At 36.2% G+C, this 19,720-nt stretch overlaps 1 protein-coding gene across 12 annotated transcripts in view; it reads right to left on the bottom strand.

Annotated features, from left to right (window-relative positions):
- The window catches only part of PPP1R13B (protein phosphatase 1 regulatory subunit 13B), a 70,196-nt gene that overhangs the window by 12,589 nt on the left and 37,887 nt on the right, over positions 1-19,720 (bottom strand). For 5 of the 12 annotated variants that reach the window (XM_075150973.1, XM_075150963.1, XM_075150961.1 and 2 more), the window contains 5 exons: positions 6,507-6,608; positions 5,291-5,465; positions 4,701-4,897; positions 2,609-2,773; positions 1,587-1,767 (listed from right to left, as the gene is read on the bottom strand). In XM_075150973.1, the coding sequence (XP_075007074.1) occupies positions 1,587-1,767; positions 2,609-2,773; positions 4,701-4,897; positions 5,291-5,465; positions 6,507-6,608 (820 nt within the window). Of the gene's footprint in view, positions 1-1,586; positions 1,768-2,608; positions 2,774-4,700; positions 4,898-5,290; positions 5,497-6,506; positions 6,609-9,995; positions 10,592-16,397; positions 16,653-17,431; positions 17,596-19,720 lie in introns of those variants that run through there. The other 7 variants (XM_075150971.1, XM_075150966.1, XM_075150967.1 and 4 more) reach the window with 7 other exon arrangements.

Genomic DNA, 19,720 nt, shown 5'->3' with positions numbered 1-19,720 from the left:
ACAGGAACACTCAGATAACGAGAAATAAAAGCATGACAGTTGAAAAAAAATTCTCAATTTTTTCTCAATTTTTTTTCTTCCTGGGAGCATATAAGCTTCTCTTTACATAAATCTATCTTATAGGACTTTATTCAAGTACATTCAGAGTAATAAACACCAAGTCAGTCCTAAGGTAGAATAATTACTTTTATAAAACCAAAAAGTTATCATTCAGAGATCTCATAACCTCCTGAGGTAGGTCTAGAAGTGGGTATGTATATCTTCTGAGGTTGATATTTACAAAATAGTGAATTATTTTTGGTTGGTGAACTTAAAAGTTATGAGGTGTCCTTTCCCATATATGAAAACAGAACTGTGGCAAATTAAGTCGTTCCATATTCTTAAGACTTTTCCATTTGCATTTTCAATTAAACTAAAAGTATTGTTAAATCACTAATATCAATGGAAAAGACTGGGGTTTTTTTAAGTTCTGTTTGGATAGTTTCACTTCCTGACCTTGGGGTTTTTGGTGGGGAATTTCTGTCATTCTCTCCTATGGAGGTGTTCAGACTGTCATCCCTCCACCTCTTCCTCCCCATTTGGAAGCATGCTGCAAGCTTTACTGGAGTATTCAGTTTTAAGTACTGGAATGCATGTGTGAATATTGCAGCAGCTTTGCTCTAGTGGTCATTGCTTATCTCATTTTTAGATCTCTCCTAGGAGACCAGGTAAACTAAGTCCTGTGGTTAGACCTATGGGATTGTGCATTTTTATTTGTATCATGCGTGTTTTCCTAGCTAACCATTTCTTAAGAATTCTGATTTTGCTAAGATGTGAGCAGAGAGGTGAGCTTTGCCAGAATTAGAACTTAAGGCACAAATGTTATGATCTGCCTCCTTCAGTCTCCAATGTAAATTAAAAAAAAAAAAAAAATCTATTTTATAATGTAGATGGTATTACTAATCATGGAAGACATTGGAGCCAATTTTGGACATCAAGTTCTGGGGAGTACCCTGGAGGGGAAGCTCCTTCACTAATGAAGGCAGAAACAAGTAAACAGCATCAATGCTAAGGTTATTCCATTTCAGAAATGCTCCAAGCACCACAAATTCTCGTATCTCAGAGCAAAACCTCCCATAGTTTTATTCTATTTTCCTATTTAGTCTCCTTCTGAGAAGTAATATTATTTTTACTTGTTCATTAGCTTTGTTTTACTAGACAAAAAGCAACATACTGTAAATAGTTGTTTATAATGTAGTTTGCCAACGTTGTTTTCATTATTATATTCAAACACACAAACTAATTGAAATGCTGTTAAAGACAGAACATAGAATCTGTGAAGGAACATGTGCTCCTTTTAGTGGTGTACCAGCTAGTAAAATCTCAAGGAAAACACTCAGTCTCCTAAGAAAAATTCATGGAAAGAGGCAAAAATGCTTCATATCAAATGACTAATGTCCAATTCACAGAATAGTATCAAGATATCTAAAATTTATCTCTTACACTACAGGGATTAGGCCAACACTGGGTCTCCTAAGATTACTCCTTTTCTTTACTACTCCTTTCCAAACCATGTGTATTAATAAACACCACATTTAAGTGCTTACCAGATTTTGATCTTCCATGTGTTGAGCTAGAAGCAATGGTGAGAGACTGTGGTTTAACTGGATCTACTGGTACAGCGTAAGTGCCAGCACTTGGAACTTGGATGTAAGGTCCTACTGCTGCCACCCTTCCTGAAGCACTCAAGGATGATTGGGGTGATGAAGTTCCATTAATACGATTCAACTAAAAAAAAAATCAGACAAATTGAAATGTTAACTTCCATTTAATCTAGGCATTTGTGCACGAACAGAAGGTCTAAATTTAATTATCTAGAACCATGCACTATAGCTAAGAAAGTTAGTAATTAAGTTACCATACTCCATGCTTCTACCAAAAAAAAAAAAAAAAAAGGAAGACATAGAAAACACATGTATTCCCTAAAATCAACACCTCAAAAATTAAATTTCTCAGCCACAGCACATACATTTCTTGTAGAAACCTTTATCTGTATAAGGTCTCTTTCATTGTGCCTTTCTTATGCAAATGGGCTAAAATGAGTTCTTAAATGATCAAATATGTTTTTTTTATTATTTTTAAAAGCAATACCTCCAGCTAGGAATATATATGGGAATCCATATTGATCTCTCTAGTCCTTAGATAAATGGTCTACTGTGCAACTGATTTCTTTTCAAAGTTCCAGACAACTATTAAGACTAACTTTGTCCGACCATTTGTATTTTTATCAATTTTCCATATTGGAAGATCAATATTTTATGAAAACCAGACTTTTTATGCTTTCATGCTTTGAAACACAGCCCATAATCACACTTTCCTTCCTAGAAATATAAACTACTGTAATTTTTAATATAGTATGGTCTGTGCCATAAAGAAAAATAAAAGGAAACACATTCTAAGTTTTCTGATATCTATGCAAAACTGTAAAGTAGTTTTAAGAAGCCTGCTACTTTTAAAATAGGTTCTTTAGATGTAATTCTATTACTCAACTAGGAGAAAGTGAGATTCTATGTAGTTTTTATAGGCTCTTGATAAACTAAAGTGTGGCCCTTTTAACAGTTTATCTTACAGGAATGTTTTCTTTTTGACGTGCCTCAACTTTTTTCTTGTATAGTCGTTCACGCAGCTCATTGATTCTCTTGTCCATCATAGCCACCTCCATATTACGTTTGTTTAAGAGTTCTTTCTGCTGCTGAAGCTTGGAGTTCTGCTCCTGGTTAAGCCTGTTACGAATCTTCAAAAAAAAAAAAAGCACACTTGTTAGGACAGTTACTTCATTTTGTCTGTTGTCAAGTTGTTTTTTAATACAGTGTTAAAAAACCCAAAGCAACTTGGATCGGCTATGTTCTGGCATCTCTAAGGTTATGCTTCCACACGGCCTGTCAAATTAGCATTTGCAACCATTAACAACACTTAGAAGAAAGCAGCAAAAGAATGTCCTAATAAACTAGTGGCTACCTATTAAATACACATAGACTGCATCCCACTTACAGCAAATGGATTGAAAAATTAGGCGTAAAGACATTTCAGAACTGAATTACCCTGAAAAATTAAGTCACAGAAAATGTTTGTTAAAAGTTATGTTTAACCACCAAGACAGTTTGAATATCATGCAAACTAAGTGCTATAAAACTTGTAACAGAAATTACGCTATTGATTCTGTTTCCAGTTCCACATGAAACTTCTTGATGTCTGAATGGGAGGTTAACTGAACTGCTAGTGCAAGGACTGGGTACAGATTTTCCTCTCTACATAGGGATTAAACTGAAACCTTCACAGCAGGTTTACAGTAAGATTAGGGGATGCATTATCTTTATGGTTTAAATCAACCATGACATTCTTTATAATTATTTCTCTTGCTTTCCTATTGGCGTTTTTTCATACCTTCAATAACTCTTGACAGTATTGTCTCAGTGTTCCAATTTTCATGGTAATGTTACATGCAAAAAAAAACCTGAGGCAAATTTAACTCTTGGTAAACTTGTATGGGATCATTATGAAGCACAAGAGAGAAATCTTAATCTATTGAGCATCTTTGCACTTAGAAATAATCGAAAGGTAGATACCTGATCTAGTTGAAGATGTCCCTGCTCATTGCAGGGGGGGTTGGACTAGATAACCTTTAAAGGTCCGTTCCAACCCAAACTATTCTATGATTCTATTCTATGATTCTATATGCCTTGTATAAATGGGGAAAGGGGAAAAAGAAGGAAAAAGGACCCTTATTCCTAATTCATTAAAACATGTGATGGATTAATTTGTATGTCGTGCTTGCTCATGTAAAGAAATGAGTGACACTAATTTTGAAATTTAAATTAATTTTGAAATATTAAATATATATTAGAGCTGTTGCCTTGATCACAATAAAGTACATGAGTGAATAAAAAGCCCTCAAATCCTGACACATTGGCACACAATTAAGTATTCCATAACTTTTGAACATAAAAACTGGACAAAATTTCAATGTAAATGGAATATTTAATTACTCTTGTGAGAACTACACTTCAGACGTAACAATCTTCTTGGAGGAAGATACATGATACTGATACAGGGAATACTGTGTGAATATCCTGCAGCTATAGCGCACTATACAGCACACTATATGGCACAGTGAATACAGTGGAGCTTACATTTTTGATGATTCTGTTAAAATGTGTTATTTAATTCCTATGTATTTTGTTTATTTGCACCAGACATTATAGCTATATTTTCACAATATATTTTAAATATCATTTTATTCACTGTCCAGTCATGTCTCCAAGTTAAGATGACATCTAAGTGAGCTTGCTACACCCAGTTCTTTGCAAAATAGAAAAGTACTGAAATGAATTTTTTTCACTTTTTTTTTTAAGAGAGATTAAAACAAATACTAGATTATGTCAGCACTCAGTATTTCAATATTAGGGGCTGAGAAATGCCCTTCAGAACACTTGCACGCTTTGTATCATTAGGTGTATGAGCAACAACAAAAATAGTTTTTAAAGCTAATGAAATTCTGTTTTAAAGAGGGTTATATGCTAACTACAACCTCACACATTAGCAGCATTCCAATACATCAGTTTTATAAGACGGCACAGAACCAAATGGTCACCCATAAGAGCAGTAATACAACTTTTTAAAATCTACAGCTATCATCCAAATAGCATCTCTCCATTACTTACCTGTAGCTCTTGATACAACTTTTTTAGTTCTACTGCTGCAGGTCCCGTCATTTGTCCATTGTAAGACTGAAAGCCGTTCAGTTTCCCTTTCCTTAAATCCTCCAGTTGCTGAGTAAGTTGATCCACTTTTAACACTGCAGCCTGTAGCTCCTGCTGCTTTTCCTGGAACATGGCACTTATATGCTCAATTTCAGTTGCTAAAATTAACAAGATAAAAATAACAAAAAACAACTAAGTAAAGCAGAAGTTGCTAATTTTTTTAATTCTACAGGTATTGATAAATACAACACACTGGTTTTAAATCTAGTATATGCATGCACAGATAAAATATTTACGTGTCGGGAATTTGCTAACAGTCATAATATTTCCTAACAGTTATAGAATAGACTTTTTCTGACTTTACCCCTGACTACATAAAACAGTTACATCATATACAAATTTCATAGAAACACAGGACCCTCTGTAAGACAAAAAACATTCTACCTGAAATCCTGCTTCAATGCTATATGGACTAGCAATATAGCATTATTTGCCAGTCATGGGGTGAATAGTAAATTAAATTAAATAAATTACTTAAGAATTCCACATACATAGATTGCCATTCATGATCTTGCTATAGTCCACTTGTCCTCTCATGGCACGGATTTTTTTCAGCTTTGTCTCCTGGGTTTCAACACGTTCTTTAAGTTTTTGAAGCTTTTCACTCTCAGAAACTGACTGCTGCTGACGACGTTCTTGCTGCTTCAGATAACGCAAACGTTGTTCCTGACAAAATGAGGTTTTAGACAAGAGGTACCTGTTACCCATTTATTTAAAAAAAAAAAAAAGTTAACTTAGAAAAACCCATCACGATGATCAGTGGGGTTTATTTCCAGAAATCAGAAAAATTTGTATCTAGTATCTAGTTAAAATACGTTCTTCAACGTTAATTGAAGAAATCTGTTTTAGAGCAAAGATTCAAGATGTTTTAGACCTAATACCAAATTGACATATATGTGCAAATACAACCCTAGCCTGAACACTCATTCAAACACATCTGTGAAGCTTCCTCTGGCATTTGTTTTCTGCCACTATTAACACTTTTCCTGCTGTTGCAAAATGAACTTCCAACACTTATCCAGATTCTCAAAGACGACAAAATATGTCCAACAGATCATTTTAAATAAGCTGACGTACTGTAAGGTAATGTTCCAGTTCTAAATAACAGTGCTTCTGCTGGGCACACAAGGAAAATGTTTCTTTTTCTACATTATTTCCACCAAAAAAGAACAACAGAATTTATAGGTTGATTCCCAAGTACTCCAAGCATCCAATGCATAACTGTATATTGTAACATTTACAACAATGTCAAAAACATTAAACCCACTCCCCACTCTGAAAACATACTTAGATTCTTACATCTCAGAGACTTTGGAAATGTAATATATGAATATATACGAAGTGGGTATATTCTCATCTCACACCACTATAACTATACTGGAGTGAATGAGCTACTCAACATGAGCATAGAGCCAAGCCTGGTCTATCACAGATCATGAAGTGGGCCTCACAAAAGACACAAATAAAACCTAGCAATATTTTTATAAAGACACATAACTTGGCTTGACATAGGTTGTTATAGTACCATTTACACTGAAATGTTGTATATTGCCTAGGTTAAGATAAACTTGGTAAAACAATGGATTTCTCAAGCTCTTTCTTAAGCTCATCTAGAATGAATTAGCATGTTTTTCCGTATCCATGAAACTTATGTTTGCATACGTTGAAGAAAATTTGTACTTGTTATGATCTGTATGTAATTATTACCTTAGCAACCAACATTTGTTGTTGATTTTCAATCTGCTGCTGTTGCCGGGCAGCCATATCTTGAAGTTCAGAAAGAGTGAGCTCAACACGTGGATTCCCAACCTGCAGAACACAAAATGTTACATTACTGTGCTGATGTATATTAAGTGTTCTGACTACAGAAGCTAAATCCCCACCCCTCAGAGGAAGGCTAAAGCCTCCTCTGCAGTCGTCAGAGGAAGAATAATGACAGATAAGCTATGAAAGAGCAAGGAACCTCAGAGCAGAAAGAGAGGACACAGACCATGCACATACCAGGGACAGAAAAAGCAAAAAGGGGAGAAGCAGATGAAAGAAAAACACTAAGAGACAAAACAAACAAGAGAAAAAAGCCCTTATACTACGTTTAACACTGCTCTGTTAGATGTTTGGTAGACTTGGTACACAGTACTGGTACGGCACATGTGACAACACACATACAAGCAGGTATTTTAAGTAACTGGAATCTGAAGCTTCTTTCCTTTCCTAACACTTTCACTGTAACTGCCTTGGCAGCTTTTACTGGTGGTTAGCATTATTTACCTAGCACAGGACAAGACCACATGAGAACCCTTAGATAAAGGCTGTCACTAAGCTCACATCCAAAGATGGTGAAACTTCCTGGCAGATTGGCGCATTTAAGGTAAGAATCTGTGAAAAACAGTCTGTACAAAGTGAAGCAAAGTAAAGTTGATCCCCTTTGGATAAATAAGTGGCTATTACTAAGCGAACTTTGAATGAAAAGACAAGATATCAGTGGGGCTTTATCACTCCTTTTACATTCCAAAACTAACAAATAATTTACAAAATTGGGATAGAGAGGCAATTACTGAAAATTATTTAACATTTACATGATGCTGTGACAATGTGTGAGACCAAATATTAGGTGTTTTTAAAAATGAATGCATTGTTTCAATATATTCATAGTTCTATCACAAATATAATTTAAACCTATACATTAAATTACTTCAATTCAACCACGTTTTTTATTATGCAATCACAAGAAAGAGAGTCCAGTGTAACAAGACAAACTCCAGAAGCTGACGCTTGCCCAATAGCTGTTTTGCTACTCAGAAAACCAAAACCCACAACCTTAGAATTGCAGAGTTTAACCACAACTTTAGAATTTGCACAGAAAGAGAATACCAGCCTTTGAAAAATTATGCTGCAAAGTTCAGAATAGCCCAGCATCTGTTTCAAGGTATTTACATGTAATTTAATTTATTGGATCAATGTAAAAGCTGGATTACTGCATTGTAATAATTCAATAAACAATGTAGTATTTTCACCAAACTACATGACTACACTATTAGTCGAACAAATTAAAATCATATAATTTCCTATCCCCAATATAGTAAATACTGCTGAAAAAGAAAAGAGAATTAAATGTTTTGGATATATTGATAAATAAAACTCTGTTTCAAATTAATGTTTACAAAATGGAATGAGGTCTAAATATTTTACAGACACACAAAAAAAAAGAAAGAAAAAAAAAAAAGACAGACCCCAAACACCTCACCACCCCAATCAATCAAGCATCACATTGTGGATGTGATCAAACCTGATCCCAAAGAAAAGCCAATTTAGCTGCTCTGCTTTTCTGGGCCCACCCTACTGACTTCCAATGCAGTTCTGTGGCGATCCTGTCTGACCACGTCCTCTGCAATACTTGTACTTCACTCTAAGAAAAGTAAAATTCTCCTCTAACATCTTGTTGATATTGAAGTATCTCAGCCACTTTGAATGGCTTGTTTCATATTCCTACATCAAATTCCTACTTAAGTAGGTGTCAGTTCTCCATCAATGCATAATACAGAACTGTTTCTTTAAGCGTCAGTCAGGAAAGGAAAATAGTATTTGTTTTAAAATAACTGATTTCTCCTTTTTTTTGCTGCTTGAACTCCAATATTTCATGTTTCTGCACACAATTATTCAGGTAAGATATGCACCTCAAGGTCAGTCACTAAAATGAGCCAGATTTGGAAAACTAACTTTTAAAGTTGCTGCATCTTAGACGCGTGATAGAGACATGTCAGACTAAAATTTTTAGAGAAAGTTATTGTCCCTCTTTGAACATTTCCTACTGAATAAATTATGGAGCGAAATTGTAATTCTTACTGGATACTACAACTGAAACTCCTCTTACTGGTCAACAATAATGAAAACTATTTATGGTAGAGAAGTGATTAAAAAAAAAGAAAAATCTATGTATTTATTTCAGTTATAGCTATATAGAATAGTGGAACTAGAACACAGTAATTAAAAAAAAAGATTGAATCTAGTAGTGTGTACTTTTTTTATTAGCATGACTTATGACAGACAAGAGTCCTTCACAATATTCTTTAAGGTCAAATAACTTGTATGCACTTGTGGCCACCAGCTAATATCCAAGAGAGACATTTTATTATTAATTACAGACTGAAAGATACTAATTGGGTAAGAAGTAAGGAAGCTTTTCCAAGTGCCATCCACAAACCAAAATGTGCTCACTTGAGACAAGAAATAACATAGAAAAACCAGATGCTGCTCCCAGAACATGTTCAGGCTCTGCTGACTTCCTTTGGCATGACCTTCCACCAGAAAAACCTAAACCTCTACACCTGCTTCTGCTGGACTCTGTACGTAATTCGTAAAAGGGGCTCAGAATGGCTTGAAGGTTTCCCTCTGCATCACCAATTTTAAAAGTAAAAATGTTGGGGGGGTGAATTGATAGTATTTTCTCAATACACATATGCTCTTTTTCAAAAATACACAACTTGCATCAGACTTTGCAAAGTCTTCCCAATGCTTCTCTCCTTTCTGCTTTGATCATCAATTTAGCAACATTGATAGCTCATTCTATTCCCAGTAGTAATTTTCAGTATAACACTGTCCAAGAAAGAGAGAGATGTTTTATTCTGCTAAGAAATCCTGTTAAAAATATATCCAGACTAAAAAAGTGGTATCTGTATAGGGGCATATTTCAAGGTAAAAAAGCCATTTCACCAAGTGAAAACTATAGATTTTCTAAATGAAAAACGTAACCTGGGATGCACAATGACAATAAGAAACTGGTTTGTAAAAGCTCCGGAAACAAAAAAAAACACAGTTTGATCCAAAAGCTCAGAATTTTTACTGCTTTAAATAAGCATATTTGAAAGTATATCTTATAATGCCTGAAAAAAGTACTGCATTATTTTGTATTGTGTAAAATATAGATTAGTTGAGTGCAAATATTAGCTCCTCCCTGAAGAAGCTATTAACTATGTAAAATGTTCCATTTAGAAAGTGTAATGTCTAAAAACATTTTATACATGGCAAAGCACAAGAACATGGGAAACAGTGATAATTAACCATTTAAATTTAAATGCTCTAAGAGAAATCTTTTAATGTTTACCTCACTGAATACCAATAAATGTCCCTTTCACTGAAAATAACTACACTATACTTAGATAGAAAAGAAGAGGCAGCTGAGGAAACAAAGTTTTAAACCTGTAACTTCACTCGCAGTTTGTTCTTTTTCATCCACATGGCAAAAGCAGCAAATAGACCAAGCAGAATTCCTCTTCGACATCAAATCAATTATTTTCAGATAGATTGTTGCTGATTTCAGGTCTCAAAAACAGGACAGCATCATTTTTGAAACAGCATGAAAAACACTGAATTTTTCTCTTGCCGAGATCTAGTTGAATCAACTCGTTTAGAGCATTTCATATTAGTTGAGTCTGCTTGTAATAATCTGTATGCAAACACCACTGCTGAAAAAAGTCAGTCTCGATCCTTCTTCAGAACCTCAGGTTATGCAAGGCAAAGAGCGCGCTACATTTCTCAGTTCTTTAATGAGTTTGTTGGTTTCTCGGATTCTTAAGTTTGTGCTGTTCATACTAGTTATTAATAATTCCATCCATGAAGTCACTCACCTCTCATAACAAACATGAGCCTATCACACTTAAGGTCCAGACCTCCTCCTTTCTCCTGCAGCAAGAGAAACCTACCTCCTGCAGAACTGCCTTCTGAAGGAGGTACTAAAAAGCCACTACAAATATCCACTCCTCCAGATTCCACAGATTCATTTGCTACATGGTGATACATCAAAGCAGACAGTTTTGCTGAATTGTAAATTTCTTTTTATTGATTCACAGACGCATTTACACATAGAGATTAACTCCTAAATAAAATGCTATAGACACAAACACTGCATTATTAGGCACCAAGGAAGTATTATGTATGTCTCATACAGACACCTATATTCCCTAATTTCTTAATATTAACAAGAATCTTTAAAAAATTGTATTTATTTTGTTTAGCATGCACTTTAAAAGGTCATGATGAGAGACAGAATTTGTAATCAACTGGAGTTTCAGCTTCTGACATTCGCCTCCTACTGCAGACTAATATTTTACCATTTGATGATTAATATTTTTGAGACAGGTGAGATGAATGGTACAGTAGTAATTAAATAGTTTGGGAACCAGTTTACAAGCTGCCTCAAAACAAGTCATACCTTAGGCATTTAATTAAGAAAAGGAACCTCCTTTAATATTTAATTCTACACATTAGTCTTGTCACTCTGAAAACTCATTTTCTTGTTCCTCCTTTCTTTCTGTCTGCCCTCACACTATGCTGTTCTGTCTATCATCACAAACTCCTCAGTCTACATGTTTCTGAGCTATTATGAAATGGCTTACTCATTGGCAACCCACAACAGTAAATGAAAAATTGCACCTGAACTCAAAATATTTCTTTGACAAGCAAAATGTACTGTAGTCAAGAAATGTAAGCAATAAGGGCAGATTCCAGTGGTTTTTTGCCTTTACTCCCATCAGAAAACTATCTTTTAAGAGGGATCTAATTATGTCAATATTAAAATAAAAAACCCATGAGACTGATCTTTTGAAATAGATTATTTTTTCAAAGATGGTAATTAGGATGTGGTTTGATTTTATGCCTTTCTTTGCCTCTGTGTCTAAGCAATGAAGATACTTACTTTGGATCATTTTCTAAGTTTGCACTCGTAAGAACAGAAAGTTACTTTGAAAATAATAATGAAACATATACCAAACCCACACCTGAGACTGTTATGATTTCAGAAATAAGAGCTTTAAACAAAAACAACAAATATTCAAAAGCTTTTCAGGCCACCATAATGACTGGCAATCTCAAATAGCCAGTGTAAAGCATAATGTAACCAATTAATTGAAAAAGAAAACCAGCGCAGTACAAGAATTTACCAATCATTTCCTGCATGCTCTCTCTTCAGATCTTTTTGTAGGTTTGCAAGAGCCACCATGTCATTAACTTCCCTTATCTATTCCTTCCCTCTTTTTAAGATAGGTGTTCACACCCATCTCCCACACAATTCTTCTTCAGTTCCCTTCCAAACGCCCTGCACTAGAAAGTGTAGGGTTCAAGTACCTCAAGCCTCCTGAAACTGGCCAAGCTCCACCTTTCTCCCATGCATATTCTTGTACAATGAATCATGTACCATGAACTCTCTCTCACACGTTTTCTAGACTTTTTCCTATCACTCACCTCCATCACCTCTATCCTTACTCCCTCATTTACTACTTCTCTTTTGGTACTTTGGTCCACCCTTCTCTCTTGTCACAGTCAGAAATGATTCTGAGGTTAAACCACCAATTGCCAAGGTCCAACATAACCTAGATAAAATATAATCAACCAGCGTGCAGGGAGGTGAGAAAGTCTGCCTTGGAGTCCGGAATGGCTGGTTCTGACTCTGGCCATCAAAAGGGCTACCCAGAAAGTTTTTCTGCTTGTATCCCACTACTTTCAAAAACTTATTAATTCAGTGACAAGCCAATATAGCAGCTACTAAAGATAATGCAGCACACTGTTTATTCATAGAATCATAGAATCATACAGGTTGGAAAAGACCTCTAAGATCATCGTGTTCAACCTTCAACCCAACACACCATGTCCACTAAACCATGTCCCTAAGCGCCTCATCTACACGTCTTTTAAATACTTCCAGGGATGGTGACTCCACCACTTCCCTGGGCAGCCTGTTCCAAGGCCTGACCACTCTTTCAGTAAAGAAATTTTTCCTAATGTCCAATCTAAACCTCCCTTGGTGCAACTTGAGGCCATTTCCTCTTGTCCTATCGCTAGTTACTTGGCAGAAGAGACCAACACCCACCTCGCTACAACCTCCTTTCAGGCGGTTGTAGAGCGCGATGGGGTCTCCCCTCAGCCTCCTCTTCTCCAGGCTAAACAACCCCGGTTCCCTCAGCCGCTCCTCATAAGACTTGTGCTCCAGGCCCTTCACCAGCTTCGTTGCCCTTCTCTGGACACGCTCCAGCACCTCAATGTCCTTCTTGTAGTGCGGGGCCCAAAACTGAACACAGGATTCGAGGTGCGGCCTCACCAGTGCCGAGTACAGGGGCACAATCACCTCCCTGCTCCTGCTGGCCACACTATTTCTGATACAGGCCAGGATGCCGTTGGCCTTCTTGGCCACCTGGGCACACTGCCGGCTCATGTTCAGCCGGATGTCAATCAGCACCCCCAGGTCCTTTTCCTCTGGGCAGCTTTCCAGCCACTCTTCCCCAAGCCTGTAGCGTTGCCTGGGGTTGTTGTGGCCGAAGTGCAGGACCCGGCACTTGGCCTTATTCTTTACATAGGTTGCTGCTCTAAAATTGTAGTACAGATAAGGAACGTTTTGGCCAAATGGCCTTTTTTAGCTTAAAAAAAAAAAAAAAAAAAAATCCTTCTCTGAAGTCCTCCATACCCTGCTCCCAAAAACATTTGTGATGGTAAAGGTAACCATATCCTCAGCCAGAATAAATGTGAAAGAAAACACACTTTATCAAGGTTGGGACAACACCAGCATATCAAAGGCTAGAGATAGTGGGGAAGGGGGGGACAACACACACCCCAGAAAAACAAAACCCAAACCCCCCAAAAAACACAGACCGAGGACAAGATCAGTACTGAATTAGAGGCAGAAACTGCAACAGAGAGAGAAACAAAAAATCCAAGAATCAACTCCTTTGAGCTCATGATTTAAAGAATTTCCCCTCCCATGTGGGATTCACTAATGAGGCATACAACTTTTGCCACAGCAAAAAGAAAACATCATCTTCACCAGACTAATAGGAGAGGACAGCAAAGGCCAGAAAGGTACCACAAGTTGCTCCTGAGAAGGCTTTAAATGCCTACATAGAAATGCAACGTAAATACTCTGAAAGACTCAGTTTTCCATAATATATAGCAGTTTTAAATCGCTGTTCCTTCCTAAGGCAAACGAAGGAATACAAAACTTACCTCCAGATTACAAATTTACCCTTGCAGAGCTGTCAAACCCCAGAAATCTATATAGCTACATGACAAACACAGAACTGACAGGTCTGGGACTAGGTATATGAGTATGCAGACAAAGGAAGTGAAATATATTACATCAATGAGCGTTTTCCGAGAATGAAGCAGACTGACAACCGTAAAAGGAACAGGGGTAGGTTGGAGCACTCCCCAGCCAGTGAATCCCAGGCTGGGATCAGGGCTCTGATAATTCTCAGCCTCCCCAAACTAGGGAGCTCTGACCTCAGTGGGCCATCCCCGCATTCTCCTCCTCTGTGCCACATTTACAGCAAAGGAAGAGCTACGGCTCTGGCTGCACAACTACCAAATTGCCAGAACAGGAAAGAAAGGAACAGCTTGCTTTGCCTGCTGAATCTAGCAAAAGATTTCCTAATTCTCCCATGCTAACTTGGACATGAGCAGCAGAAGCCCATGAGTCATGCGCAACCTTTCTACCTTAAGCCTTATTCAAAGCAACATAGTTTAGGGGATGCTTTAACTAGCCCAGTTAGCAACAAAGCTTTAAAGGTTGCTGATAAGAACAGCCAGCACACACTTTGGATACCTGTCCTCAGCACAACAGTAGTGATGGGGAAAACAGATGGAAGTTACGGGAGTTTATTATACCAGTTCTGTATCAAATAGGTCTTATATGAAATGTATGTGGCCTCCTTGTGCTATCTGAGGACTACAAGAGGAGAACACAGGATGGAACATCTCCTGAAGATTATTGATTCTGACCTCTTTACATTTCTGAAACATATTGACTCTATATATCACCAAATTTAAGAATTCTAATAGATTTTGATTGCATTTTCCATAAAACCTGATCCTAGTGCCACGCACAATGAAGACAACTTGAAAATCTTGTGTGAAAACTCACATATAACACTGTAAAAAGACAAAAGAAAATATGTTTTTATTTAAACTAAAATAGACTTTTTGCTGATCTCAACATGGATGACATTATTTCCAGTTTAATGGCTTTATCCACAGCTCTGCCTTGTATTTTTTTAATTGGGTCAGAAATATGCCGATAGCAGAAATCCATTTTAAAGAATCCAATGACAATAGCACGTGCCTTTTTTAGCTTAATGGAAATGAACAAGCTAGTTAAATCCGGAAAAGGCAATCAGAATATTGGGAATTAAAAGAAAATATATTTAGCATGTGCTATCTCCTGATAATCAAATGATCTTGAAATTAACATTACAAATGGAATCTGATAACTTTACTAAGAAATTTATAAAAAAAAAGTTATTTTATTTGTGCAAATAAATACACTAACAGTTTCTTAGAATAAACAAGCTTCAACTATCACAATTTGCTGAAAAATCTCACATTATCTATATTTGATAAAATCTTAACATCTCTCAAACTACGCTACCTTGTTAGCAATTTCGCCAACTTGCTGATGCTAATAAGTTGCTCTACATAATAAAACATTTAAAGTCTACTCAGCATAAGCCACAGACTCCAGATTTCCTGCTTTCCCATATTGCTTTCTTAGAAATCTCACAAGTAAGGCTGTCCTCTATTTTGCACAGAACTTAACAAAAATCAAAACAATGTTAAAATAGATTTTCAAGATTAGAAATTGATTTAAGCATATATTGAACATCTGCTACATATGAAATAAACTGCTTATAAATCACTTCTACAATATAGGGAAGTAGTATCTGGAACTTTTAAAATACTACTTTCTTCGTTGTCCTTGCAGACACTTTTAAAAGCCACAGAAATCTTAAGTATGTTTATGTTAACTTTAGTGTTGGCTAAAATACCCAGTAGCTGATTTGAATCAAAATATCAACCTCATACTTGTAACAAAAGTAAATTATCTTAAAAGAAATTATGCATTCTTATAGAAATAAAAGATCAGTTGTGCACAAAACTTCAGACCTGTTTACAATACCAATCCTTTTACTCACAGTAATTGAGTAATAGGCATGTTACCATACATGTTGAAAACACACTGTCCAAGTTCCTTTAAAAATAGTCTTGGAACTATATTTTCTGGGTCTCTTAGAAAAGCAACATCTTATTCTGACAGGATAGCTAAGTATGGTTAAGATGCACTTATCATTCGTCTGAATAACATGCTTAGCACCCAATGTCCGTTTATTCTTCCCTTAAGTAATTGTTTCAATACTAAATTTTTCTGTGATGTAATATTATTTATATGAGAACAGTACAATGAAACACTTCCAAAGTACAAAAGTACTGAAAATAAGTATCCTGTAATTGAAAGATATGTTGTGAAACTTAGCATACGACTTGCACTTCCCATAAAACCTAAGTTGTTAAAAGCAAAAGTTGACCATGACATTTTGAAGTAACAAGCTGTTGATAAGGTCTTAAAACTTAAAAATGATAGCAAATGCATCTAACAAAATCTGATTAACTAAGAATTTCAATTCAGAGATAAGGAGTTACAAAACCCAAACTGGTCTGCATTCCGGTCATGTGACAACGAAACCCACAATCTTTTAAACTAAAGTGCAAAAGCTACACAGTATTTAAATAACATGTCCACTAAAGTGTAAAACCAACAAGTTTTGAAAAGTAATTAATTACCTGTTCACTATTTTACCATGTAATTGTAAGAGACCACATCTTTATTTTGCAGCACTGCCCATCGGCTGTAAATATTTATGTTGCTTCAACATGCTTCAACTCCATGCTTCTGTTATTTTCTGTATACACCAAGTATTTAACAGTTTGCTGTGAACAAGCCAAAAACAACTGTACACATCTTATGAGTTCCTGCATGGCTTTTTGTCTCAGTGCAATCAATAGGAGGTAGGATATTTTTTAATCTTATTCCATATGATATAAAGGTTCCCCAAATTCTTTATCAATATGAAAAGCTGTCTCTCTGCATTCATCAATAATCAACTAACGGAAAAGGCTAGTGGATTTTGCCAGCAGTAAAAGACCTAATCACAGCAAGATCAAGCCAGCTGTCAACTACGGTCAGCTTGAATCATTGCACTTTTCATATTCAATGGAAAATGTTGAGCAATACACATTTGTTTCACAGTTATCAGGTTTAACTGAAAATACAACAACACAGACAATTTAGCTTTAAAAACACAAGTACTTGTTCCATTTGTATTTTTGTAGTATTATCAACTCAGTGCAAAAACTGAATACCAAAAAGATCAGGAAAATCATTGCTTTTTGTATTTCATTTTACCATTTAAAGTGACAGAAAACCGTATCACCTGAAATTTAAGAGAGAGTTTCTTTATTAACAGAGATTGCCTAAGATAAAAGGCAAACAGTACAGTCAGAACAGATACCACAATCTTACGCAAATAACCTTTCCAGTGTTTGCTATATGCTTTTCCCCACACACTTCAGCATTTTCTTAAATCTTGCACGCAACAAGATGAACACATGAGCCAGCAGTAAAGCGAAAGTATGTGTGTAATAGCATACATCAAGAAGCTGCAAGTCAGAGAAGACTGCAGAAAGTCAAAACCTAGACCAAAGGATTTTTAAATATTCAACATTAAAGAAAATACTAAAGCCCATTAACAATTTCTTATGTATCTAAAAATTATGACATTGTGGAAGATAAAAAACATAAAAAAGCTGTAATTTACCTTGTCAAACCCACGAATGACATGCAAGTTCACTCTCTCTTCGTACTTTCAAGAAAGTAATTCAAGCATGATTCAGTGCACTTACACAAGAGATCCAGCCAAATGGGTCTCCATAAGGACACTGAAGAACTGTATGTCCAAGCACAATACAGTGAATATTCCAGCTGCATAAAGAACAGGCTTATTTTTAGCAAGCAAGAAAAGGTATGAGCTGTAGAGTAAGATCATCCAGTAGGAATAAGAGAAGAAAAACAAGTTCAACTCCCTTGCTCCTAAATTAGCCAGAGGGACTTTCATTTTCTCTGCTTTGATCTGAGGAAGACTGCAGGGGGAACAAACCCAACAACAATTGGATCTGGAGGCAGCTTCAGAGACAATACAGAAATGGAAAGGTTCACTTGCCTGGGAAAAACATATGGGTGGGAAATAGGTATGCTAGGTGTCCAAAGGCTAGATGGACAGGAAACTAAATGAACACGTCAGTGGCCATGGAAAGGTGTGTCAGAGAAAGGAGGCCACAGCAGCACTGCACAAGAAAACACACAGAGACTGTGGAAAAGATGAGAGGAAACACTAATCTGCGACTGACACAGCTCCATAAAAGCGAGAACTCTAAAGGTGGCCTGAAAAGGAGTATTTGGCTTTGTAAGTACCAGAAGAGTCTCCCGCTCAGAACTGAAAGCTGCTCAGAGGGACAGAGGGGCAGTCTAAAGCTTTCACAATTAAGCTCTTAGAGCTCTGCACCGACACAGTGAATTTCATAATCTGTCTCCTATAAGGAACTACAGAAATAAAGGAAAGGACAAGTCCCATCTTCCTTAGAACAACTTAATATTAAAATATTTGGCTTAACTAAAAACGATACTAATGTGACTGCAAAAGGATACAACTGTGACAAAAGGCATTGAAGTTTACAGTGCCGGTGTAAGGACTGTGAAAGCACAGCAATACTTCATGAAAATTAACAAATAAACTTATGAGCTAATGTGTACAATGTTATGCATCAGCTGAAGCACTCATTTATTCTAAACTATTCTACCTTTATATAAGGGCCAAGCAACTTAGGATCTCTATGTGCAGCGACAACTGAAGGCAATTCTCCCTATGCTTCATTTAGTTAGAATGTTTAGTTAGTTATTGCTCCATGTTCACAATACAAATACATGAAAATAAGTACCACAGTTAGAGCTCAAGCAAACAGACAGGACTTCTTATCCTCCCCCTTCCATGGACATCTGCAACTAAGTATCGCTGTAAAACTGCAAAGCCATGCCTGAGGAAAAGCAAAGTCAGACCTGTAAAAGTGGGAACTAAAGGTGTAGATTCAATAAATGGTGCAGTTTAGGTCTTTCCTCCTCTGCAAAATGGGAAGCCACCTGTTGGCTGTTATGGACTAGAAAACTACATCTTTGTTCCCTGTAACTTGTTGAGCAGAATTATCTTTGATGCCCAGAAGAGCAGCAGAACTACAAAGTCCATATACCACAAGTGAGTGTGTGTAAGTGTCTGTATACTATAAGTTTGTACACTGTAAGTGAGTATCTCTCATATCCATAGCCATCTAGATAGATATTTGGGATCTAGAGTGACAAAGATTAAAAATTATGTAAGTACATGGAGAAGACAGGGAGGAAAACAGTCCTTTCATAACATTCCAAGTGGGTTCCAAGAGTGTTTCCTGTTCCCTATTAGTCAAACTATCTTTAGAGTCCTCAAAACAAATAAAGTCAGATATTAAGAGCTAATATTAGTCATAAACTAATGTCATCATAAGTAAAATTGTAACAGGAAAATGATCACAGAGTAAGTGTGATGAAACTTATCAAATTATTCTCATAAAATGTAAGTATCTACTAACTTTTTCCATTATGGATTGAAATATATTTGAGATTGCACAGCACATGTCAAAACACTGTTCATGACACTCCAAATACAAGAATGATGTGATTCTGCCTAAAAAGTTTACAAGAGGCCTCAGAGTGAGGCATGAGGAACTTTCAGTTCCCTACAGTTTCACAGAAGTTCTTTCTATGAGATCACATAGTTGTTAGTTTTGTAGAGATGTTACCCTACGCAACTATCCTTTACTGATATGTGAAGAGACTGGGATTTCTAGTCCAGCAAGAATTCAAAAGCTATTTGTATGCATTAATATTAGCTTTAGACTGTAATAATTTTTTTTTATTCCTAATTTAATTTTTTTCCCCCTTTAGTTGGATTAGTTTTTCTGTTTTTTGAAAAGCAAGATACTGCCAGCTGTCTGGAAAATGCTTCAGACAGACTTAACGA

Source organism: Calonectris borealis, chromosome 5, assembly GCF_964195595.1.
Source record: "Calonectris borealis chromosome 5, bCalBor7.hap1.2, whole genome shotgun sequence".
NCBI lineage: Eukaryota > Metazoa > Chordata > Aves > Procellariiformes > Procellariidae > Calonectris > Calonectris borealis.
Note: the sequence above shows the minus strand (reverse complement) of the source record. Positions and strands in the feature narration are given on the sequence as shown.